At 40.7% G+C, this 22,684-nt stretch overlaps 1 protein-coding gene and 1 long non-coding RNA gene across 2 annotated transcripts in view; one reads left to right on the top strand and one right to left on the bottom strand.

The window, feature by feature from the left end:
• Positions 1 to 6,717: 6,717 nt before the first annotated feature.
• On the bottom strand, positions 6,718 to 14,540 carry sdf2l1 (stromal cell-derived factor 2-like 1). The gene is made up of 3 exons (XM_072587819.1): positions 14,323 to 14,540; positions 8,899 to 9,095; positions 6,718 to 8,366 (listed from the first exon to the last, which is right to left on the bottom strand). Exons 1-3 carry the CDS (start codon positions 14,489 to 14,491, stop codon positions 8,088 to 8,090), a joined length of 645 nt encoding a protein of 214 aa, XP_072443920.1. The 5' UTR covers positions 14,492 to 14,540; the 3' UTR covers positions 6,718 to 8,087.
• Positions 14,541 to 14,651: 111 nt separating this feature from the next.
• LOC140488088 (uncharacterized) overlaps positions 14,652 to 22,684 on the top strand; it is a 53,566-nt gene continuing 45,533 nt past the window's right edge. Inside the window, exon 1 of the long non-coding RNA XR_011962995.1 lies at positions 14,652 to 14,890. This is a non-coding gene — a long non-coding RNA (uncharacterized lncRNA). The remainder of the gene's footprint in view (positions 14,891 to 22,684) is intronic.

Here is a 22,684-nt window from a genome sequence, read left to right as displayed (position 1 = left end):
ATGGGTGCTGGGGAAAAAATAAGCACTACCGCAGTTAGGCGGTAGTGTGGGAAAAAAAAAGATTTGTACGCCTTGTGTCTCTCACTGTGTCTCTTCACTGTGTCTCTCACACACACTCCATGTGTGCTGGGGAAAAAATAAGCACTACTGCAGTCAGGCAGTAGTGTGGGGGTTTAAAAAAATCCACAGGAGATTTCCCCCTCACTGTTTGATCACAAAAAAAAATAGAGGAGCTTCAGAAGGTCTCCTCAGTCTATGGACTGGCATTGAGCTGGCTGGATACATCCCATGTACAGTACATATCTAAATCAAAGGTGACTTGGTGAGGGGATACTGGCCTCTGTTCAGTTATTCCAGTGGCTCTGCTGTTTCATTTTGTGCATGTGGGGGAAAGGTGCCAGGTGAGTGAATAGGCAGTGTAGAGAGCATGACAATAGTAGTGCCAGGACCTATGGTTGGTGAGTGTGAGTGGGAAGGTGTTGAGGGCAGTAGTGAGCGTGGTAGAGCATGAGCCTTGATGGGTGGTGGTTTACAGTAGCTGAGAAAGAGAGATCATTACAGGCATTGGAGAGAAGAGTGTGAAACATACTGATGGAGTGGAGGCCGTTAACATTATGGGCTGAAGGGCCTTTTCCTTTGCTGTAGATCTCTCTGACTGTATAGCTGCAAACAGCTGCCATGGCAGAACTCAGGATGCAACACACACTTGGAGTACTGATAGATTTGGTATTCTTGAAAGATGAAAATAAAATAGAAAATAAAGCATTTGTTACCCAAACTTATCTGGCTAATTCCCAGGTATTTTTAGCAGGTATGGTCTAATATACTGATCAATAAAATCCTAACCAAGAACTTGTACAAGTGATCATTTTACCTCTAAGATGTACCTCCGATATGTAAGTAATTATATCATACATATTACATTAAAAGGTTGTGGAATCACTTTGCATAAAATTTGAACATTACTTTTACATAATATATCTGATTCATTTGCAATCTTGTGTAACTATTGTCAAATAATACAGACATGCAAGTCTTCAAAGATCAGTCATGTGCGATACAGAAATTTAAGATGACCTAATAATGCTCACTGCCAATTTCAGTATTATTTTAGTTCCAACCAAATTATGAGTATTTCTGATGATTAATTATGTAATACATAAATTGCATTGCTACATGTAAATCCAAAATCTAGAGTCTGATTCAAGTTATTTTATTTTTCTTAAATCTAAAGAAGTGTTATTTTCCCATATTAACCATGTTAAGTCAACTGATTTTAACTTTTCTTCACATTTCTAAGAAAATAATTAAAGACAACATTTCAAAGTTAATTCATTTCAGTGAAACACCATCAGCCTAAAACATCGCTGTTCGATCCTCAAATGCTGCTTGATCTGTTAAGGTTCCAGCATTTTGCCATTATTTCAGATTTTCAATATCTGCAGTATTTTGCTCACTTCATTTGCTGCACTTCCAGAAATGATCACATTTAAGAAATTACTTTTATATATTTCAAAATGTACTTTATTCATAAACAAATCATCTGAGTGCATACAATCATTATAAATCTGTTTTGTACAGTCTTTGCAGAGAAAAACAAACACAACATTAGATTTTTAACATTTCTCAGAGGTTCTGCAGTTACAAAAACAAGGACATTTTCTACTCTTATAGGACACAGCTTACATTCATTTTGAGGCACTGAGAGTCTGACAACTGAACAGACCTTTGTTATAGCTTAGCAGAAAGACCTTACATGGTAGCCCTTCCCCACTGCGCCTTGGCAGCAGCTGCCCCACGCTTTCGTGTGCCCCCCAGCACATAATTCTAGACACTGGAATGTGCCAGTCTGCAATACTTGGTTGAGATTAACTCTTTTGGAAAGACCAAAAGAGTTTGCTGCGTATTTTGCTGAGTTGATGGTCCTCCAGCCACAGTTGATGTGTGCTCTGCTCTCCAGTTGGTCTTTACACTGTTCACCTATGTTGAACGCTAAAAATTAAATGCTTCTGAGTTCAGATAAACTTTTAAATCAGGGTTTTAATTCAATCAACTACATTCCACAAAACCCTCAACATCTGGTTTATTATTCTTAAATACATTGTAAAACAATTAACAAAGTGGTTCATAACACTCTTTGCCTTGTTACCTTTAAATCCTAGTTCTTTAATTAATCTCCTTTCTAGCCTACTAACAGAATTAGACATGAACATTATCAGTTTCCCTTCTTGCATTTGATCATGCGCAAACATAAAGTGAACTTTCACAGGCATAATTCTTATTCCATCAACATTCTTCAACTTTGACCCAGTTCTGAAACATCAAATCTCTCTCTCTCTCTCTCTCTACATAGATGCTGTCTGATCTGCTGAGTATTTTCAATTTTCATTGCTAGTTAATTATGGTCTTGTACCAGCAGACAGCAGAAGTGTGACAGAGAGTTAATGAATCTGTGCGTCCTTTCATTCAATTAATTTTGGACGAGCTGGAGACATTGATTAATAGATGGGAGCAATGCTACATCTAAGCTGGGGATGACAAGGATCGTAGATTTTCTTCCTTTACCAACAGGAAACCTGATTGTATATTTCAAGAACCTGACGTTTTCAGGGCTAACAGGGTGTTCGGTAGCAGCAGTACCCATCATCTACAAGATACATTGCAGAAATGGTTCGAAGGCTCTTTAAGACAGCACCTTCTAAACCATCTAGAAAGATAGATGATGATGCTGTCACTTTAAAAAGGTTACTTTGTCCAGGTTTTTTTTTGAAGATAGAAGTGTAAAGGCAGAGATGCTGAAGTGGCTAGGGGGTTAGTCTGAATCTACAGTGTGAGAGTCTTTAGGCTTTGTTTCAAACAGTTTAGCAACGGAAGGGGAATGGCCAGTTCTCCCAATTCAGGTGTCCCTAGGTTTTTTTTAAAGCTAGTAGTTACAAGATATTGGAATCCAGAAGGGTTACAAACTTCAGTAAATGATTCCTAACTGACTTTCTCTGAAATCCTCCTGAATATTGTTCCCTCCTGCCTGTGAGAAACTGTGTTTGAATTTATCCTTTTGCCAAGGGATATGTTTATGGGATGTTACAATATTGAAACAGTTAATTTGCTGTATTGGGTCAATTAAATTGTCCAATAGTTAATTTATTATAAATTTGCTTTCTTTTGTTCATGCTTCAACTGTAGTGTTTAAATAAATTCTGTTTTGCTTACAGCCAAGTGGTTTGACCAGTTGCATCATACCTGGAAGACCCATTTCACATCAGCCTTTACAATAAGAAAAAGTTAGGGTGTAGGGTACCTCTTAAAAATATTCCGAAGGGACCTGGCCTGCTCCATAATAGATAAGAGTAGCAAATACAGGAGAACCCCATCCCATACAAGTTCATTTCCAAACCACTCTCCGTCCTGACTCAGAAATACATGACCATTTCTTCAATGTCACTGGGTCAAAACCCGTGAGTGAAGATGGTGTGGTAGAGCATCTCTGAAGTGCCTCAAACAATCCTGTGTTTGAGATTTTGGAGAAGAGTTTTAGCTCAGGTTGTGGACCTGAGTTAGTTCAGTGAGCAAACTTACACCACAACAATCCTGTGTGCCTGGATGTCATTGCTCCTCCTTATCAGTGCACAATGACACTTCCCTCACTCCTTAAAGAGATGAGGCACTTGGTCCCTTGACCACTTCTGCCTTGCCAGTGAATGAACACACCACTGACTCAAGCAACGTAAGTCTCTGTGCATACCTGGCAGATATTATTTGTTCTGCTGGACCTAGTTCTCCATAGCTCACTCAATCCATGAATGTTATCACACACTTACACACCAGGGCGATGACATCAGTCTTGGACCCTTCACTCCAGTCTATGATCTCTGGCCCCTCTGCCAGGTATTTCTCTCCTTATTTATACATCACTATCAGCCCATTAATAGGCAAGTCCAGAGGCTCATCATCTGTGCTAACAGCTGGGACTTGTTTTCCAGAAGTCCTTCTGAGCAGCAGAAACCTAGACCATTCTGCCCTCCTACAGCTATGATAGTGTAAAGCTAGCCTTGAGATTGCTATAAATATATTACCCCTGGATTTAAATGTCACTGCATTATTAGATTTTAAAATTAGAATTAGGCTTTATCGTCACGTACTCAAGTACAGGGATACAGAGTACACTGGAAACTGTATAAATTCGTTATTTCCAGCGCCATCTTAGGTACAAATTAGAAAAATAAAGAAATAAGGTTAAAAGTTCAGCATTCTCTTCAGAAGCAGAGAGAGAGAGAGAGAGAGACAATTGTTCACGCTGGGCTGCACTTTGATTGTGGGAGTCCTTGATCCCGAGCTGGGAGTCCCTCAAATCCATGGTGGGCTTCAATTCAAATCTGTGCTAGGTTTCACAAAGAGTCCACCATTAGGCTTCATCTCAAATGAACACTGGCTCAACGCACAACTGCTGCCAGAGGGCAGGAAGTAGAAAGGAAAGAAAGAGGAGGCACAAAAGAACGTGGCAGAGCAGATGAACTCCAGCTTAGGAGCCCAAGTTCACCACCATCTTAAAGAACTCAGGAGTGGGGAAAGAAAGACTTTGCTGCTGCATTTGCTGAGGCTGGTAACTGTACCAATTCAGAGGTGATTTGTGAAGAGCTGGTCAATAAGGACCTTGGGCTGGAGCACTTTTTTTTTGGTCCTAGTTTGGGAACGTGTTCTACAGACAATATAGAAAAAAAACAAATATTTGCTAATATCACAAGTCAACATCCTTATCCAAGGTTTCATTAAGATACACTGCGAGATATATAACTTGGAGAGGATGATTGGAGGCTTTCTCACTAGATGGCCATATATACAGAATTTCCTTTTCAGAACAGGCACATTCCCTTTGTTTTCCTGTCAGCTTGGTTGCTTGCTCCTCAAGTAGGAGCTTTGTGTGAGGAATGTGTATCTAAATTTAATACAAGCACTAGTTCCCCTTTATCAACAAGGCAAAACGTCTTCAAAAGAACTCCAATAAATTAGTTAAACATGATTGCCCTTTGACAAACCTATGGTGGCTTTACCTCATTAACTTGAACCTGTTCAAGTGCGCTGTTATGATGTCTTCATTAATAGCATCTAACATTGTCCCCAAGCTAACTGGCATACATACGTGCACTGATACAAATGTCAATCCCCATAGTTGTGAAGGTTTGTGCCAGTTACTGATAAGAAAAATGTAGTGTGGGCAAGTTAGGAATTTAAAGTTTCTGACATCAAAACAGCTTGAATTCAATTAACCAGGGCTGACAAAATTCTTATGGCAGTGACATCCCTACCTCTACGTAGCTCTGTCCCAGAGATAGGTCAGAAATGTCTGAGCAGGCTCATTTACAAAGCAAAATTGATGAACACTATTAATGCATTGTGTGTACCTGAGATAGCTGTGAAGTATTCATCCTGCAATCATGTTTTGTGCTGATGGTCATGGCCCACACAATCCTTTGAGGAAAAGTTCAGGTTGTCACATTATGCTAATTATGTTGAAAGGTCAGTGAGCCTGTGGGTGACAAGCTACTGAGCACTGTAGCTTTTTTTTGGTTTAAGTGTGAACCTCAGCAGTGGTGTGATCCAGTAGTACTGTAGCACAAATTGTACTACAAAAGGTAGCTACAATGAAGAGACATTGATTGCATATTGGAGATCTGATCAAGATGCCTGGCATCCAATCGTGTGCAATTGTCATATGCTGTGACAGGCTTATCATATTAATTAACTCCAAGCATGAAACATTGCATCATTCTTCCTTCTGCAGCACTGAAGCCATATTCAGCTGCCTATGAGCACTGCCATCCACAGCCACCTCTGACCATGCTGCCTTATCTCCCGGACAGCCTTCAAGAAACCTATAGGAACACATTGCTGAACCATAACACTTTGTACAGATTGTCTAGTGTGTGGGAGGGTGATGATCTTACTCCCTTTGATTGTTGCTGATGTCACTGCAGATAAGTCACATTGATATTATACTGGCATATGCATCTGGCATGTGTTAGCTGTGTATGCGCAGATGCTTCCATCACCTGTCATTGCCAGCTGATGTCACAGCAAACATCTGCATACAGAGAAATTTTGCATTATGAACAACTACTCCAGACCAAAAAAAAAAGTGCCATCCAGACCTCAATTTATTTTAGAATGTTGAGCGTAGGCAACAAGACATGTTTTAGTATTTAGATTTAAAATATTTAAGTTTCAAGCTGGAAAGTCAGCTTTTTAAAGACAGTGTTATGTTAAGGAACAGCTCCAGAGGAACACATATGCCCTTAGTACCTCAAATCAAACGGTTATTCTACACATAATCTTGAATTGGCATAGAATATTTGACTATAGAAGGTACTTAAGCTGACCTTCAACCCAATACATAACTTTCTTGAAACACAGTCATGAGATAGCAATCAAGCATTGGCCTGAAGAGGAGGAAAATCTGCCATTATTACTGAGGACAATTGCTACATCACAATCATTGCCCCAGTGGAAACCATTCAGTACATATCTGACAAAATTGCGAACTAAACATTATGCCACATTAAATCAGTTAGCCAAGCACATTTACTTATCAAAAATGTTGTCAGTTTATACTTCGAGCCAAACTATTTGTAAATGTACCATTGGGACATTGTACTGAATATTTCTAGTCAGCTGAAGGAACTGTGTATGGGAGGTAAAGCAGCTTTACACAGACTCAAATCAGAAAAGGCAGACTAACATTTATTTTAAGTCTTACTCAGTGGCTCAACAAAAATGGATCAATTCAATTTGAATCTCCTGAACAAATCAAAAATCATTTGTGCAACACAGTCACTTGCAACAGATTGATCTCACAATTGACCATTTTGTTTACAAGACCACAGTTTGGACATAAATTCCAAACCCCAACTTGAGGCAAATAGCACAGATACATTCAGCAGGAAAATACATAAAATGTAAGGAAGAAAATAGCTAAGTATGTGCTGTATGAACACTGGTAGAGATCTTTTATGTTGAATGGCATGTTTCTGTACTGCAAAGAGTATGCTTGCTTTGAATGCATAATTACAGAAGCAGCATTGGAAATGCAGGACAAAATGGAAAAGCAAATTCCTTCATCTGGTCAACTGCTTAGTAGAAAGGGTAACTTATTAAACACATTGATGGAACTTCCAACTCTCCCTTTAGGAATTAGTGCACTGAAACTGGTATTGATATGCAGTATGGACAAACATACTATGTAGAATTTAGTCTGTGACAACATGAAGATTTGATAGCAGATGGAAAGGGTGGACGCTGGGAATGTGTTTCCGCCAGGCAGGGATACTAGTACGCGTGGGCACAGCCTTCGAATTAGAGGAGATCAATTTAGAACAGAAATGAGGAGACATTTCTTCAGCCAGAGAGAGTGGGGGGGCCTGCAGATTTCATTGCCATGGAGCATAGTGGAGGCTGGGATGTTAAATGTCCTCATGGCAGAGATTGATAAATTCTTAATCTCGCAAGGAATTAAGGGATACAGGGAGAGTGCAGGGAAGTGGTGTTGAAATGCCATCAGCCATGATTGAATGGCAGAGTGGACTCGATGGGCCGATTGGCCTTGCTTCCACTCCTATGTCTTATGGTCTTATGGAATGGAGAGTGCCAGTTATGGCTGTTCTTCTGCAAATGAACTAACTCTCTGCTCAAGAGAATCATGGAGAGCAGCAGCACACAATATTTATATAAAAGAGAAATGAAAGGATAGGGGAATAACAGATAAAAAGAAAACTGAATTTGCAACACTTGGAATAATTAAACCATTCATATGCACTTGACTTTAACTATATTTCCAATATCCAAGTTTGATCTTCTCAACTGCAGAAATTAAAGCAACAAAATTAAATTGAGCACATGCATCTTCACATCGACGCACAAACTTTGTTTTAAATACATTCCCATTTCTTTAGAAATTTAAAATATAGAAAATAGATACAGTACAATTTTGTTTTTCCTTTATAAACTATGACTCAAGGTGAGATGAAGTAACTTGTCAAACAATATTTCTTACTGGCCTCCTTAATTCCCCCCCAAACCATTTTATTTGACTAAAGCTATAGTTCGTCGTGTTTTAATGGCTCGGCACTAGGTTTGATAAAGACACCTTCCATTACTGTCCAGTAGTTGTTGGCACTGGGGCTGAATGTGCCATGAACTTCAAGCTGACCTCTGATTGGATGGCCATACTGCTCTCCTGTTATCGTTAGAAAGACCTGGGTGCCTGCATGCTTGAAGCGTACTTCATCATCTCGCTCCCAATTTGTTCCGCTGCATTGCACGACCCAAACATCCAAGTCGTCTCCTTCTCCATTCTCACCAAAAGCACTTACTTCCTACATGTGAAAACAGTACAAGTTTAGCTCATGGTCAATCATGCTCTCAGAATAGTCAAACCTATATTCAGATAAAGTTGATAGAAACACATTTCACAGGATGTGGGAGTGTCTGACAAAGTCACCACATTTTGCCTATACCTAGATGTCCCTGAGAAACCTACAGGTGACATTTTTATAAACCATAGCCAAAGCTTGCCCCAAGAATGCACATTCATGTGGGAAAGAGGAGGAGAACATAAGATTACCATGTACTGTATGCCATACCAGTGTCAAAAAACAAGAACACAATAAACAAAGTTTTATATAGTAATGAAGGGCAAGCTAGCATAACTTCAAAGACACTTCATGATAGGAACAGAGGAAGTCATAACAAAAACAGTGAAAAACAAACTTTGATAAGTAGCTATTTTTATTATCAGACATGTTTACGCAAAGGGAACACTATTTATATCAAATGCAATAGTTTCAGTTACCATGATATTCATGCTAACTACTGAACTACAGCTGCTCAGCACTTAGATTATTATACCTGGTTTCCAGAAAGTGGTGACACAAAATGGTGACTGTGCAGATTTCTTCCAGTATTGACATGTGTCAGCCGTATTGACTGGCCACATTTTATGGGCATTCCTCGCTGACAAACCTGGCCTGGTTTTGCTCTCACTGTCCAGTAGCTGTTGCTGTCATCAGAAGCATCCACCCCAGTAACAGATTGCTGACCACTTCCTTTTCAAAAGTAAAAAAAGTGTGATTATTGTAAGTTTATAATTTAAAAGCAGGTTTGAAAATAATCAAAATGCAAGGAACCCATTACCACAATATCAAACATTAAAAAGCAACCTTTAAAAACAATTGTACAAAACAAATTATGCCACTTTTCCCCTATCCCAATTATCATTACTCAATGTGTAAGCATCTATGTCTCAATAGCTGAAGATGAAGTCAGATGGAAAGGAAATAAGAGAAAAAAAAAAATCAGCAAAATTCAATACTCTCTTCATCCAATATCCACACACTGCTAATTAAACAAATGGGAAAAACAAATCCAATAATCTTCTTCTTGGGTCTTAGCTACTCTTTAATTGGATACAGGATCTATAAACAATGAAATTCTGATAGGAGTCTACAAAATGAGATCAGAAAGAATTTTACAGGTCACCAGTACGTTATAGTGGGAATGAAAGCAAAACCTTGCAAGTAATTATGAGGAATGCTTAAGAGGAACCAAGGGACTGCAGGAGGTTGCAGTCTTCAGGGGAAACAAGTAGACTTTCAAAGAGAGACCTTTTACAAGGGGCTAGGAAAAAAAATTGGAAAAATATACATTCCTTCCATTCAGTCTTGGGAAGAACAAAGGTTGCAATTATTTAGAAGGCAAGTGGACCTGCAAAGCTGTACACTGTACATTCCAAGAAACAGGTACAGATCCAAATATTGGCAACAGTCAGAACTGAGCATGAAGCATTTGTCAAAACATTTTAAAATCGAACTGTTCCATACTATAGCGTAAATATATTGATAATGAAATCACTGAAATTTTAATAGCATTCCAGCACCATATGGAAACTTAAAGTAGGGATCTATTTATGAATATATAAAACTAAAGGGCTAGATTATCATTATCCAGCCGCACTATCATGGAACCAAGGTTGGTGCAGCCGACATCATGGTTACACATCCATTGTTGCATCTCCCTCACTACTCCCCACATCGGAGTGAAAATACCATCATACTAATTAGTAAAGTGTAACAAAACTTCAATTCAACCTGACTGAGTTGGATGCCTCACTTTAAAGCTACCAGGAAGCTTTAACAATAAATCTACCTGAAACAAAAAGAGGAAGAATGTTCACAAAAAAAGTACAAAGACAGCGCAGAAACAGTGTTTACGGAAACATCTACTCGGTGCATACACTAGATATGAATGTACAATCTGGACTGATAAAAGGCTCTATGTGCATATTCAGTTGTTTCATCATCATGGACATCACATCTGTCACTAACATTACTTTTTCATTCCTGTTTAGAAAGTACCAACCCTGATTCACCCAAAAATCTCAAAACAATATTTATTTCTTGATTCTTCTTTAAAATGGATCAACTGACTATTAATCTACTACTAGCTCTGGCAGTCTGTTCAGGAAGTCTCCTAAGAACCCAAAAATCACGGCTTCTAACCACTTTCTGGACAAATCAATTTCACCTGAAACACAATGAATTTTTTAATTTTTTTAATACTAATGGACCTAATCTGTCTCCCCATAAGTGCGAAGATATTATGACAACCAAGCAAATGTTAGCAGGACTTATACACTTAATGGTAAGGTCCTAGGGAGTGTTGCTGGGAAAAAAAAAAGAGACCTTGGAGTGCCGGCTCATAGCTTCTTGAAAGTAGAGTCGCAGGTAGATAGGATAGCGAAGGTGGTGTTTGGTATGCTTTCTTTTATTGAGCAGAGTATTGAGTACAGGAGTTGGAAGGTCATGTTGCAGCTGTACAGGACATTGGTTTAGGCCACTGTTGGAATATTGTGTGCAATTCTGGTCTCCTCCCTATTGGAAAGATGTTGTGAAACTTGAAAGGGTTCGGAAAAGATTTACAAGGATGTTGCCAGGGTTGGAGGATTTGAGCTATAGGGAGAAGCTGAACAGGCTGGGGCTGTTTTCCCTGGAGTGTCGGTCCATGCTGTACATCTCTATGACTATCAACCCCTTTTAAATATAGCTATCAGTCACTCAACTCTCTATTCCAAAGACTTGAATACAAGATTATTCAATTTCTCTTCATAGACAATTGATACAATAATTTTTTTTAAAATGTAGCTTCTCCAAAATATCCATTTTGTAATAGTGGCAACATCTGTACAGCATATTCTATTTTTCACACATTGTATTCGAATTGTCATTTACACAGCCATTTTACACATATGATATCTTCTTGCATTTTGCCTCCAATTTAGAACTGTAAATGAGCGAAATTGTGGAATCCGATTCAACTTAAATAAAATTGCCTTGATAACTTTGTTTCTTCCTGACTATCTCAGATGATATGCTATCAGTTAGTCAAATGCTTATGGTCAAGCATAACACCTGAAAGAAAGTTTCTCAGCAAGATGGTAAACTTACCTGTTTCAACCAGTACTTCCCTTTATTTGGATTTGAATCCGTACACAGAATTCTGGAATAAATTCAGTAACTTAAGGACTTCCCTACAGTAAGAGAACAAATTGTTCCAGCAAAGGCACAAAGTGTCCTTTCACATGTACCATTAGAACATGTTGCCACCTGCATCATTTCAGCTGTTAATGCAAGAAATTAACAAAACAATATAGTCCCTAAAAGTGAACAGTAAAATTCTTCATTGGCACTATATTAACTGTGGAGTTTTGTGAGCAACATTGCGAATCTACCCTGCATGGACTCGCAACAATTGCTGGTTTGGACACTATTCACATGATTTTAAAATAAATGCTTTGAAACAATGCAAGTTCCACACATACAATATGCAAATCTGCCTACATCAGCTGTTGATTTCTCAAAAGTTCAATCCTCAATGTGCAAAACTGTTCCCTAATCCAGTAAGCAATCAACTTTCACCAAGGCCACCTAACTGCTCAGTGGCTCGGGATGTACATAATCCTTGTGTACCTTTCACCTGGGAACACTGAGCCTCTGGCCCCATATAAACTCTACACACACACACACACACACACACACACACACAAAACTGTAGTTAACATCTAACACTAATGCGAAGTACTAACACTCACCAGTTAGAAAACCAATAACTCCATTGAAAACTGTCCAGAAATAAAGAACTGGAGCTGAACGAGGTAGACCACCTCTCCAATTTGATTTCCACCAAACTCCAGATTATCTAATCCACAAAATAATCAGCATAGTGTCAAAAGGTGCAACAATGCTCCACTGGAAGGTGGGGGTTTGCCAGAAGATGCGTTGGCAGGGAGTGGGGATATTTGCCAGAAGAGACACCAATGCCCCTTTATTTTTTTGGGGGGGAAAAAAAAAGAGTGGGGGAGTTGCCAGGACACAGAACAGTACAGCACAGGAACAGCCCTTTAGTTTGGCCCAAAAATGTTGTGCCCAACATGACAAATTAAACTAATGTCTTCTGCCTGCCCTTCATCAATAATTCTCCATTCCTTGCATATTCATGCATTCATCTAAAAGAACCTTAAAACACCTCTGTCTTACCTGCCTTCACTACCAACCCTGGCAGTACATTCCAGACTCCTACCACTGTGTAAAATAAACTTGCCCCTCACATCTTCTTTGAACTGTCTTCCTCACCCTCAAAGCATGCACCCTTACAATAGATATTTTAACTCTGGGAAAAAAAATCTGACTGTCAATTCTACTTAAGAAGTCTATAAAATTGAGATTCAATCAAGTCTCCCATCAGCCTCCACTACTCCAGAGAAAACAACCCAAGACTTTCTCGCCTCTCCTTATGATTCATACCCTCTAATCCAGGCAACATCCTGGTGAACCTCTTCTGCACCCTCTCACAAGCCTCCACATCTTTCTTGTAATGTGTTGACTAGAACTGAACGCAGTACTCAAAATGCAGCCTAACCAAAATCTTACAAAGCTGTAACATGACATCCTGACTCTTGTACTCTGCTCCCCGATCAATAAAGGCAACATGCTACACACCTTCTTTACCACCCTATCTATTTGTGTGGCCACTTTCAAGAAGCTATGGACTTGAACCTTAAGATCCCTCTGTACATCAATGATGATCAGGGTCCTGCCATTAACTTTATACTTTCCCTTAACATTTGATCTCCCAAAGTGCAGCACCTCATACTTACCCAGATTAAATTCCATCTGCTATTTCTCCACCTACATTTGCAACTGATCTATATGCCACTATATCTTTTGACACCTTCTACACTATCCACAACTCCATTGACCTTTGTGCCATCTGTAAACTTACTAACCCACCCATCTGCATTTTCATCCAAACCACTGAAATATATCACAAACAGCATTAGGTCCCATTATGGACCTCCAACTAGAAAAACATCCTTCCACCACCACGCTCTGCTTCCTATTGGAGAACCAATTCTGAACCCAAGCCCGAAATGCCCGAAACGTCAATTTCGAAGCTACTTGGATGCTGCCTGAACTGCTGTGCTCTTCCAGCACCACTAATCCAGAATCTGAACCCAAGCAGCCTAGTCACTGTGGATCCCATGCATTTTAAGCTTCTAGATGAGCCTACCACAAGGTACCTTGCCAAAATCAAGATGTAATGAACTGGAAGAGCACAGCAGATCGGGCAGCATCCGAGGGGCAGGAGAATCAACATTTCGACCATAAGCCCTGATGAATCAGGAATGGCTTATGCTTGACCGTCAATTCTCCTGATCCTCAGATGCTGCCTGATCTGCTGTGCTTTGATCTCCAGCCTCTGTAGACCTCAGTTTCTCCTGGACCTTGTCAAAAGCCTTACTAAAATCCACAGACAGCTTCCACCGCTCTATCCTTATTGACCACCTTTGTCAGCTCCTTAAAAAGGAAAAACAAGTTTGTAAGACATGACCTACCACACACAAAGCCATGTCCATCACCCCATGGTTTTCCCAAATGCACATAAATCTAAGGATTCTGTCCAATAGCTTCCCAACCGCCGATGAGAATCTATAGTATCCCTACGTCCCTTCTTAAACAGATGAGCAACATGTGCCAATCGCTAGTTCTCTGGCATCCTTCCAATAAGCTATGAAGATCTTGGTCAAGACCCCAGCAATCTTCCTCTCTTCGCTTGGGTACCAATGCCCCAGAGGAGGATAGTAAATCAATACTAGAGGAGGAGAGAGCTATCCATCCACATCCAGGCAGGGCTCCTGATCACTATCCAACCATGATGCCTCCCCCAGTGAAGCAGCAACGCTGTTGAGTCCGAGCGGCGAGAGCCGGACCAACTTACCCGACCCGTACTTCACGTCGTGCGAGTGCAGGCGGACATTGTGCCGGCTGTTGAGCAGCTTGACCACGGAGCCGCAGGTCACGTCGTACAGCTCGGTGGTGGAAGCCGAAGCGAGCAGCGCGCAGAGGGCGAGCGCCAGCACGGAGCTCCGAGCTGGGGCCGTCAACATCGCGAGCCGCCGTGACCGTTGGTCCAAGGACCCCCCCTTCAAAACCCGGCTTCAACGGCCCCCGCCGGCCTCAGCCAATCAACGGGCGCCAGCACCCAGCTGGAAGGTGGGGTCGGCGCACGCGCCCCCGGAGGCCGCTCCTCGCCGATTGGACAGTGACCGGAGTGCTGACGCTGGGCCTTCCTATTGGCCCATACCGCATGTCAATCAACCTCCACCGGGGCGGGAAGGGAGGCGGGGCCTGCTAACGGCTCCTTCCGATCGTCGGAGAAGGGACGACCTTCATTACAGGAAACCGTGCACTTGCTGCCATTCAGACGTTCTTGGTTGGATGTTAAACTCATCACAGATCAGGGTAAACAAAGAAAAGAACCAATGATGTCTGCGAGCGTCGTCCAGGTAACAAGATGACGACGCAACAACCACAGAAATTGCTGGAAAAATTCAGCAGCGTCTGTGGAGTGAAAGCAGAATTAATATTTCGGGTGATCGAGATTTGGAGAGGCCAGTGTTGGACTGGAGAGTACAAAGTTAAAAAAAAATCACACAACATCAGGTTATAATGCAACAAGTTTAATTGGAAGCACTAACTATCGGAGCGCTGCCCCTTCATCACAACCACCTGATGAGGGAGCGACGCTCCAAAAGCTGGTGCTTCCAATTAAACCTGTTGGACTATAACCTGGTGTTGTGTGATTTTTTTAACTTTGTTTCGGGTGAAGTGGCCTTTTCTTCAGAACCCGAAACGTTAACTCTGATTTCTCTCCACAGATGCTGCCAGAGTTTCCAGCAATTTCAGGTTTTTTTTGTTTCTGGTTTTCAGCATCCACAGTTCTCATCAGTTTTTATTAAAATGGCAATACATTTTCAGTCCAAGCTAATTATCGTGGTGCATTTATGTGGGAGTGCCGCTCTGGCAGCGGTGCCACATTTCCAGGTGTCTCCTAATCAACCCGTTCAGGTAAATTAATGACACACTTCTGGAGCAGGTGGGACTTGAACCTGGAACTCTTGTCCATTTCAGATACAATATTAGAGTTAGGGCAGCTGCATGTGAGGTAGCCTGTGGTATTATTTTGAACTGTCCAAAATGTCAATGATGTCCTGGGAAATCTCCATCCCTTAATCAACATCACTTAAAAAGCTACAAATTATCCGAACATTATTTGCACATGGAATAAACATGTAGTTGCACCTGTTTCAACTCAGCAGGAGGTCACTATCTGAGAAAGGGTCACTCCACCCAAATCTTTAACTCTGATTTCTCTCCACAGACAATGCCAAACCTGCCAAGCTTTTCCAGCTACTTCTATTTTTGTCACTAGAGATAACAATCCATTGACTTATGTCTCAGGACAGCATGCCTTAACCAATCTGAATCAACCTGCCAAGTATAAAATTTAAACAAAACCTGCACTTAACAACCAATCAGCACTTCTGCACTGGCTGAGATTACCATAAAGGATTTTCCTTCTCAGCCTCTCTCATTGAGGCATGGTAAACCTCAACCCAAAACACCACATATGAAAGAACAGCCTTCTAGTCCTCTGAGACAATGACAAATTTTACCTTACTTAACGGCTTCAATTTAACCCCTTAAATTGATTTCATTGTGAATATGTGCAAGATGAAACGCTTTGATAAAGTATATCTTTTTCCAGCTTAACTCAAATTCTGTCCTATTAAATGACAATTGGACAAAATTAGAATTTTTTGAGGGTATTCAATATATTATTGATAAAAAAAAGAGCCACTCCTTAAGATGTATATGAAGTTTTAGAAGATTTTTTGATCAGTACGTTTCTAAATAAAATTTGTTCATGGGATTAGGGGAAATATGTTAAGGATTAAGAAAATCAATATGTAATGTATATTTAAGAGATACCTTATGTTATTAAACTTACAAAAAATGTAAACATAATATCAATATTGTGACCTGAGGGAATACAGATCTCAGACTCCATCTCTCCCAGGAAGCACTTGAAGCATTGGATACAATTAGAAGCATTCTCTTCCTTTCTAATCTAATAGTTTAATGGTCACCCAGAAACCGGTGAGCGTCTGAATGGAATATTAATGTTATGTAATAAAATGTTTAGGGTGTAGGCTTGCTCGCTGAGCTGTAGGTTTGATATCCAGATGTTTCATTACCTGGCTAGGTAACATCATCAGTGGCGACCTCCAAGTGAAGCAAAGCTGTTGTCTCCTGCTTTCTATATATATATGTTTGTCCTGGATGGGGTTCCTGGGGTTTGTGGTGATGTCATTTCCTGTTCGTTTTCTGAGAGGTTGAGAGATGGTATCTAGATCTATTGGTTTGTTTATGGCATTGTGGTTGGAGTGCCAGGCCTCTAGGAATTCTCTGGCATGTCTTTGCTTAGCCTGTCCTAGGATAGATGTGTTGTCCCAGTCAAATTGGTGGTTGTTTTCATCCGTGTGTCTTTTTGTGGCTAACTTTCTTCCTGTTTGTCCTACGTAGTGTTTGTGGCAGTTCTTGCATGGAATTTTGTAGATGACGTTGGTTTTGTCCATGGGTTGTACTGGGTCTTTTAGATTTGTTAGTTTTTGTTTGAGAGTGTTGGTGGGTTTGTGTGCTACTAGGATTCTGAGGGGTCTTAGTATCTGGCTGTCATTTCTGAAACTTCTTTGATGTATAGTAAGGTGGTTAGGGTTTCTGGCTGTGCTTGGTCTGCTTGTCGTGGTTTGTTCGTGAGGAAACTGCAGACTGTATTTTTTGAGTATCCGTTCTTCTTGAATATGTTGTATAGGTGGTTCTCCTCTGTTTTCCGAAGTTCGTCTGTGCTGCAGTGTGTGGTGGCTCGCTGGAATAGTGTTCTGATACAGCTTCGTTTGTGTGTGTTGGGATGGTTGCTAGTGTAGTTAAGTATTTGGTCAGTATTTGTCGGTTTTCTGTACACACAGGTTTGTAGTTGTCCGTGGTCCTTCCTTTCGACTGTGACGTCCAGGAATGTGAGTTTGTTGTCGGTTTCTTCCTCCTTGGTGAACTTTATGCCTGTGAGGGTGTTGTTGATGATGTTAAATGTCTCTTCTATCTTGTTTCGTTTTGTGATGACAAAGATGTCATCTACGTAGCGGATGGCAAATTTTTAGTTTGATGGTTGGTAAGGCTGTACTTCCTGCATGAATGCAAGTACAACTGTACTTCCTGCATGAATGTTTGAGAAAACAGGTACTGCCAAAATGTCTCCAATACAAACCGCCGATAAAAACACCTCAAGCTAGAAGTTTAACAGAATGAAACGGACACAGAATGCTGCGAGAACTAACCAATGATGCCCACCACAGACTCCGAAAATTCAATGGGGAAATTGCGCACTAAAAACCGTTATTCAAACAAGCAAGAAATCAAGAATGGACAGACGTAGTAGAACGAGCCATAAACATCAAACAACGACAAACACAGAAAAAGAAAAATCAGGACCTGAAGAAAAAACTTGACAAACTAACAAACAAAGACAAAACCGATAACACAATGGCATAGATAAAGAACTTATCAGACCAAACCCTATCAGACACAGAAAACGTGGTACTAGTAAAAGGACTAAATTTAAATTACCGAGATGCTGACAAGAAGGATTTCCTAGTGGTGTTAGAAACCACATTGAAGGACAACAACTCACAGAAGAAACACAGCAAACGATCAGACAGACAGTTGCACCTACTCTGAGCCGAAAGAGGGAAGGAAACAAACTGAACACATAAGAACAGAAAGCCCTAGAAAACCTCAAAAAAGACAAAAACATCATGATATTACCTGTAGACAAGGGTAGGCTCACGGTCATCCTGAACAGAAGGGACGACATTGAGAAAGCCAATGCACTACTCGCAGACACCAACACCTACCAACAGGTGGCGGTAGACCAGACCCGACAACTAGGAAACAAAATTACATATAAACCTCTGTAAGAACACAGAACGTTACAGCACAGTACAGGCCCTTCGGCCCTCGATGTTGTGCCCACCTGTGAAACTAATCTAAAACCTATCCTACACGATTCTATGAGCATCCATATGTTTATCCAATGACCATTTAAGTGCCCTCGGCGAGTCCCGTCAGTCTCCAAGACAAAAGTTCCAGCTTATCCAGCCCTTCCTATAACTCAACTCTCCAGTCCCAGCAACATCCTTGTAAATTTTTCTGTACCCTGTCTAGTTTAATAACATCCTTCCTATAGCAGTGTGACCAGAATTGTATACAGTATTCTAAAAGAGGCCTCACTAATGTCTTGTACAGCCACAAAATGATATCCCAACTCCTAGACTCCTTCACCACTCAGTCTACCTACGACGCCACTTTCAAGGAATCATGAACCTGGGTCCTTCTGTTAAATAATACTCCCCGGGCCCGATTATTAATAGTAATAAGTCCTGCTCCTACCAAATCACAAGCTGACATTTATGTAAATTAAACTCCATCTGCCACTTCTTGGCCCACTGGCCCATCTGATCAAGATCTCGCTGTACTCTTAGATAACTTTCTACACAGTTCACTATGCTACTAATTTTGGTTTCATCCGCAAACTTACTAACCATACCTCCTGTATTCTCATCCAAATTGTTATTCAACGCTTATATCAACAGTGTTAATATTAAATCTGAGATAGATCAACTTTTGTTAAGAGATATGGAGTTTGGCCGCAGATCAGCCATGATCACACTGAATGGTGGAACATGCTCAAGGAAATAAATGGCCTACTCTTGTTTATATGTTCTTAAAATGATTTTGCTTGTGCAGAAAGTGCTTCTCCTGATGCTACAACATCTGTAGAAAATGTGATCTACAAAATATCCATTCCAGATGCAGTATTTGACAAGATGTGAAACCCATAACCTAACCTTCCCCATATCTCCTAAGAAAATTACACAATTCCGGACAATTAAACAAGACAGAATTCCAGAAAATGCAACCAGATAGGACCAACACCCCACAATTCTACGGACTACCAAAAATCCATAAACCAGGAGCTCCCCTCAGACCCATAGTCTCACTACCCGGAACACCAACTTACAGACTGGCCAAAGAACTACACGCAAGACTGAAATACCTAGTAGAAGAGTCACAGTACTCCATCCACTGCACCTGGGAATTCCTAAAAATTATCAAAAACACCAAAATAGAGGAAGACGAAACAATGATCTCATTCGATGTAACAGCACAGTTCACCTCCATCAACATCGACCTGGCAAAGAAAACACTTACCACACTTTTAGAAGAGACCATCACACACACCCCAACCACCATCAATCGCATTACCAACGAAAACACCATGAAGCTAGTGGATCTGTGCCTCACCACCCACTTTGCCTTCAACAACATAATCTACAAACAAACCAACACACACCCATGGGATCTCCGCTATTAGGATTCATAGCAGAAGCGATAATGCAAAGACTAGAACAAACAGCCCTACCAATCATCAAACCAAAAATCTGGGTCCGCTATGTAGATGACACCTTTGTCATCACAAAATGAAACAAGATAGAAGAGACATTTAACATCATCAACAACACCCTCACAGGCATAAAGTTCACCAAGGAGGAAGAAACCGACAACAAACTCACATTCCTGGACGTCACAGTCGAAAGAAAGGACCACGGACAACTACAAACCTGTGTGTACAGAAAACCGACAAATACTGACCAAATACTTAACTACACCAGCAACCATCCCAACACACACAAACGAAGCTGTATCAGAACACTATTCCAACGAGCCACCACACACTGCAGCACAGACGAACTTCGGAAAACAGAGGAGAACCACCTATACAACATATTCAAGAAGAACGGATACTCAAAAAATACAGTCCGCAGATTCCTCACAAACAAACCACGACAAGCAGACCAAACACAGCCAGAAACCCTAACCACCTTACTATACATCAAAGAAGTTTCAGAAATGACAGCCAGACTATTAAGACCCCTCGGAATCTAGTAGCACACACACCCACCAACACTCTCAAACAAAACTAACAAACCTAAAAGTCCCAGTACAACCCATGGACAAAACCAACATCATCTACAAAATTCCATGCAAGGACTGCCACAAACACTACGTAGGACAAACAGGAAGAAAGTTAGCCACCAGGATACACGAACACCAGCTAGCCACAAAAAGACATGACCCTCTCTCCCTCATAGCCCTACACACAGATGAACAAAACCACCAATTCGACTGCTCACAACACATCTATCCTGGGACAGGCTAAGCAAAGACATGCCAGAGAATTCCTAGGGGCCTGGCACTCCAACCACAACGCCATAAACAAACACATAGATCTAGATACCATCTATCAACCCCTCAGAAAACGAACAGGAAATGATATCACCACAAACGCCAGGAACCCCATCCAGGACATATATATAAATAGAAAGCAGGAGACAACAGCTTCACTTCTCTTGGAGGTCGCCACTGATGATGTTACCTAGCCAGGTAATGAAATGTCTTGATATCAAACCTACAGCTCAGTGAGCAAACCTACACCCAAAACCTCAACCTGAGCTACAAACCTTCACAAACCTTGCAATAATAAAATGTCTATTGGATTCTTCAATACTGCAATATCATAAACCAGTGCTACTAAAGCATTTTCTCACTGTAATTTCATTTCTGTTCTCAAACATTGCTGAGACAGCATGCCTGAGAGAGCTTGGGAAGGAGGTGTAATGGATGCCTGTGGGAATATGGAAGGAAATGCTTATGCAAGCAAGTGGAAGAAATGACTGAGGGGCATGGGCAGAATGGCTGGGGAGAATAAATGCTTATGGAAGGGAGGAAAGAAGAGAACTACCACTGTTGGTAGGGTGGAGGCAAAATGCTATGTAGGGGATGGTGATAGCTGTTGTGGGTGGCAGGGTGGTTTTGAATGTTTTGGGGGCCAAGAAGATGCCTGTGAAAAAACGAGTGAGGATTCTCTGAGACCAGCAGGACAAAAATCTGTTTCATCCACAGAGTTACTGTGTAAAAAAGCATCTACCTTCCCACGGGTTTTTTAGAACAAGATTCAGGTACTTAGGTCATGCGCAATGTTTAAAAAGACAGCATGTCTTAAGGGGCCACCCAGCTCTTATAACTCAGACAGAGCTCCATTGTGGCCATTGCTGTACTAGAGTTCACATCACCAAAGTATTGGCTACCAACCTGTCTGGGGATTACAACTGACAGTTTGGGAAGCCCTGACATAAGCATTGTACACCAGCAACCCCATCCAGGACATATATATATATAAATAGAAAGCAGGAGACAACAGCTTCACTTCTCTTGGAGGTCGCCACTAATGATGTTACCTAGCCAGGTAATGAAATGTCTGGATATCAAACCTACAGCTCAGTGAGTAAATGCTGTAAATGCTGTATCCAGTAAATGCTGTGCTGGAGGCAAAATGCCCATCATGGCTAGCACTGGTGGCTGTGTATAAAGATACCATCAATACCTTGATGGTAGACATTCAGAAAATTAATTAAAGACAACTGGATAACAGTTGTGGACATCAGGAAATTTGGATATCAGTAGCATCAGTTTCTGTGAATACATACAACTCTGCAGATTTTCAGTTGGGACATTAACCAACCTGAAGACAGCAACTTTTGGAATTAAATTCTAAGTTCTTTGAAGATCGAAGAAAATTCTAAAAGTCCTTCATTTAATATTAAAAAGGCTGAAATTACAAATACAAGCAAAACTAAAGGCTGTGCAGTGAGCTGTCTTACTCCTTTTCTTTTTTCTACAAAAGTAAAAATAAGCTAAAAGCCTGCTGATTTGAGGTTTTTTTTTAAAGCAGGTAAGTTGTCATGAAAACACAGCTCTCCTACTAGGAAACAAAGTTTAGCAAGAGCTGAATCAGGACATCATCATTAAGAACATGAGCATTAAAAATGTGGTTTGCTACATTAAGAACACTTACCTGTGTGCAAAGATTAGTTGATTCTGCTATGTTTTTTCTTTAACGTGTTGCAAAAGTATAGGACATTTCAGTGGCGATTTAGTATTAAATCATTAGGATCATGCAAACCTATTTCTTGAACTTCCAAGGAAGTACCACATCTACGTTCAGGACAAACTTCAAGCCACATTGAACAAATCAAATGAAGTGTCATACTTCAGAAGGTTAACTACTGGACAGATTGATATAGTTCTACCACATGGCAAAGAAACATGGAAGCATAAGGGTA

Source organism: Chiloscyllium punctatum, chromosome 17 (assembly GCF_047496795.1).
Source record: "Chiloscyllium punctatum isolate Juve2018m chromosome 17, sChiPun1.3, whole genome shotgun sequence".
In the NCBI taxonomy this organism is placed as follows: Eukaryota; Metazoa; Chordata; class Chondrichthyes; order Orectolobiformes; family Hemiscylliidae; genus Chiloscyllium; species Chiloscyllium punctatum.
Note: the sequence above shows the minus strand (reverse complement) of the source record. Positions and strands in the feature narration are given on the sequence as shown.

Bases quoted from the DNA above. Each gene is read 5' to 3' on its own strand.
- sdf2l1 (XM_072587819.1), bottom strand. From the start codon at position 14,491: ATGTTGACGGCCCCAGCTCGGAGCTCCGTGCTGGCGCTCGCCCTCTGC. The intron at 9,096-14,322 runs GTAAGTTGGTCC...ACTTTTGAAAAG, and splicing joins CGACGTGAAGTACGGGTCGG to GAAGTGGTCAGCAATCTGTT. The intron at 8,367-8,898 runs GTATAATAATCT...TTTCACATGTAG, and splicing joins CACCACTTTCTGGAAACCAG to GAAGTAAGTGCTTTTGGTGA.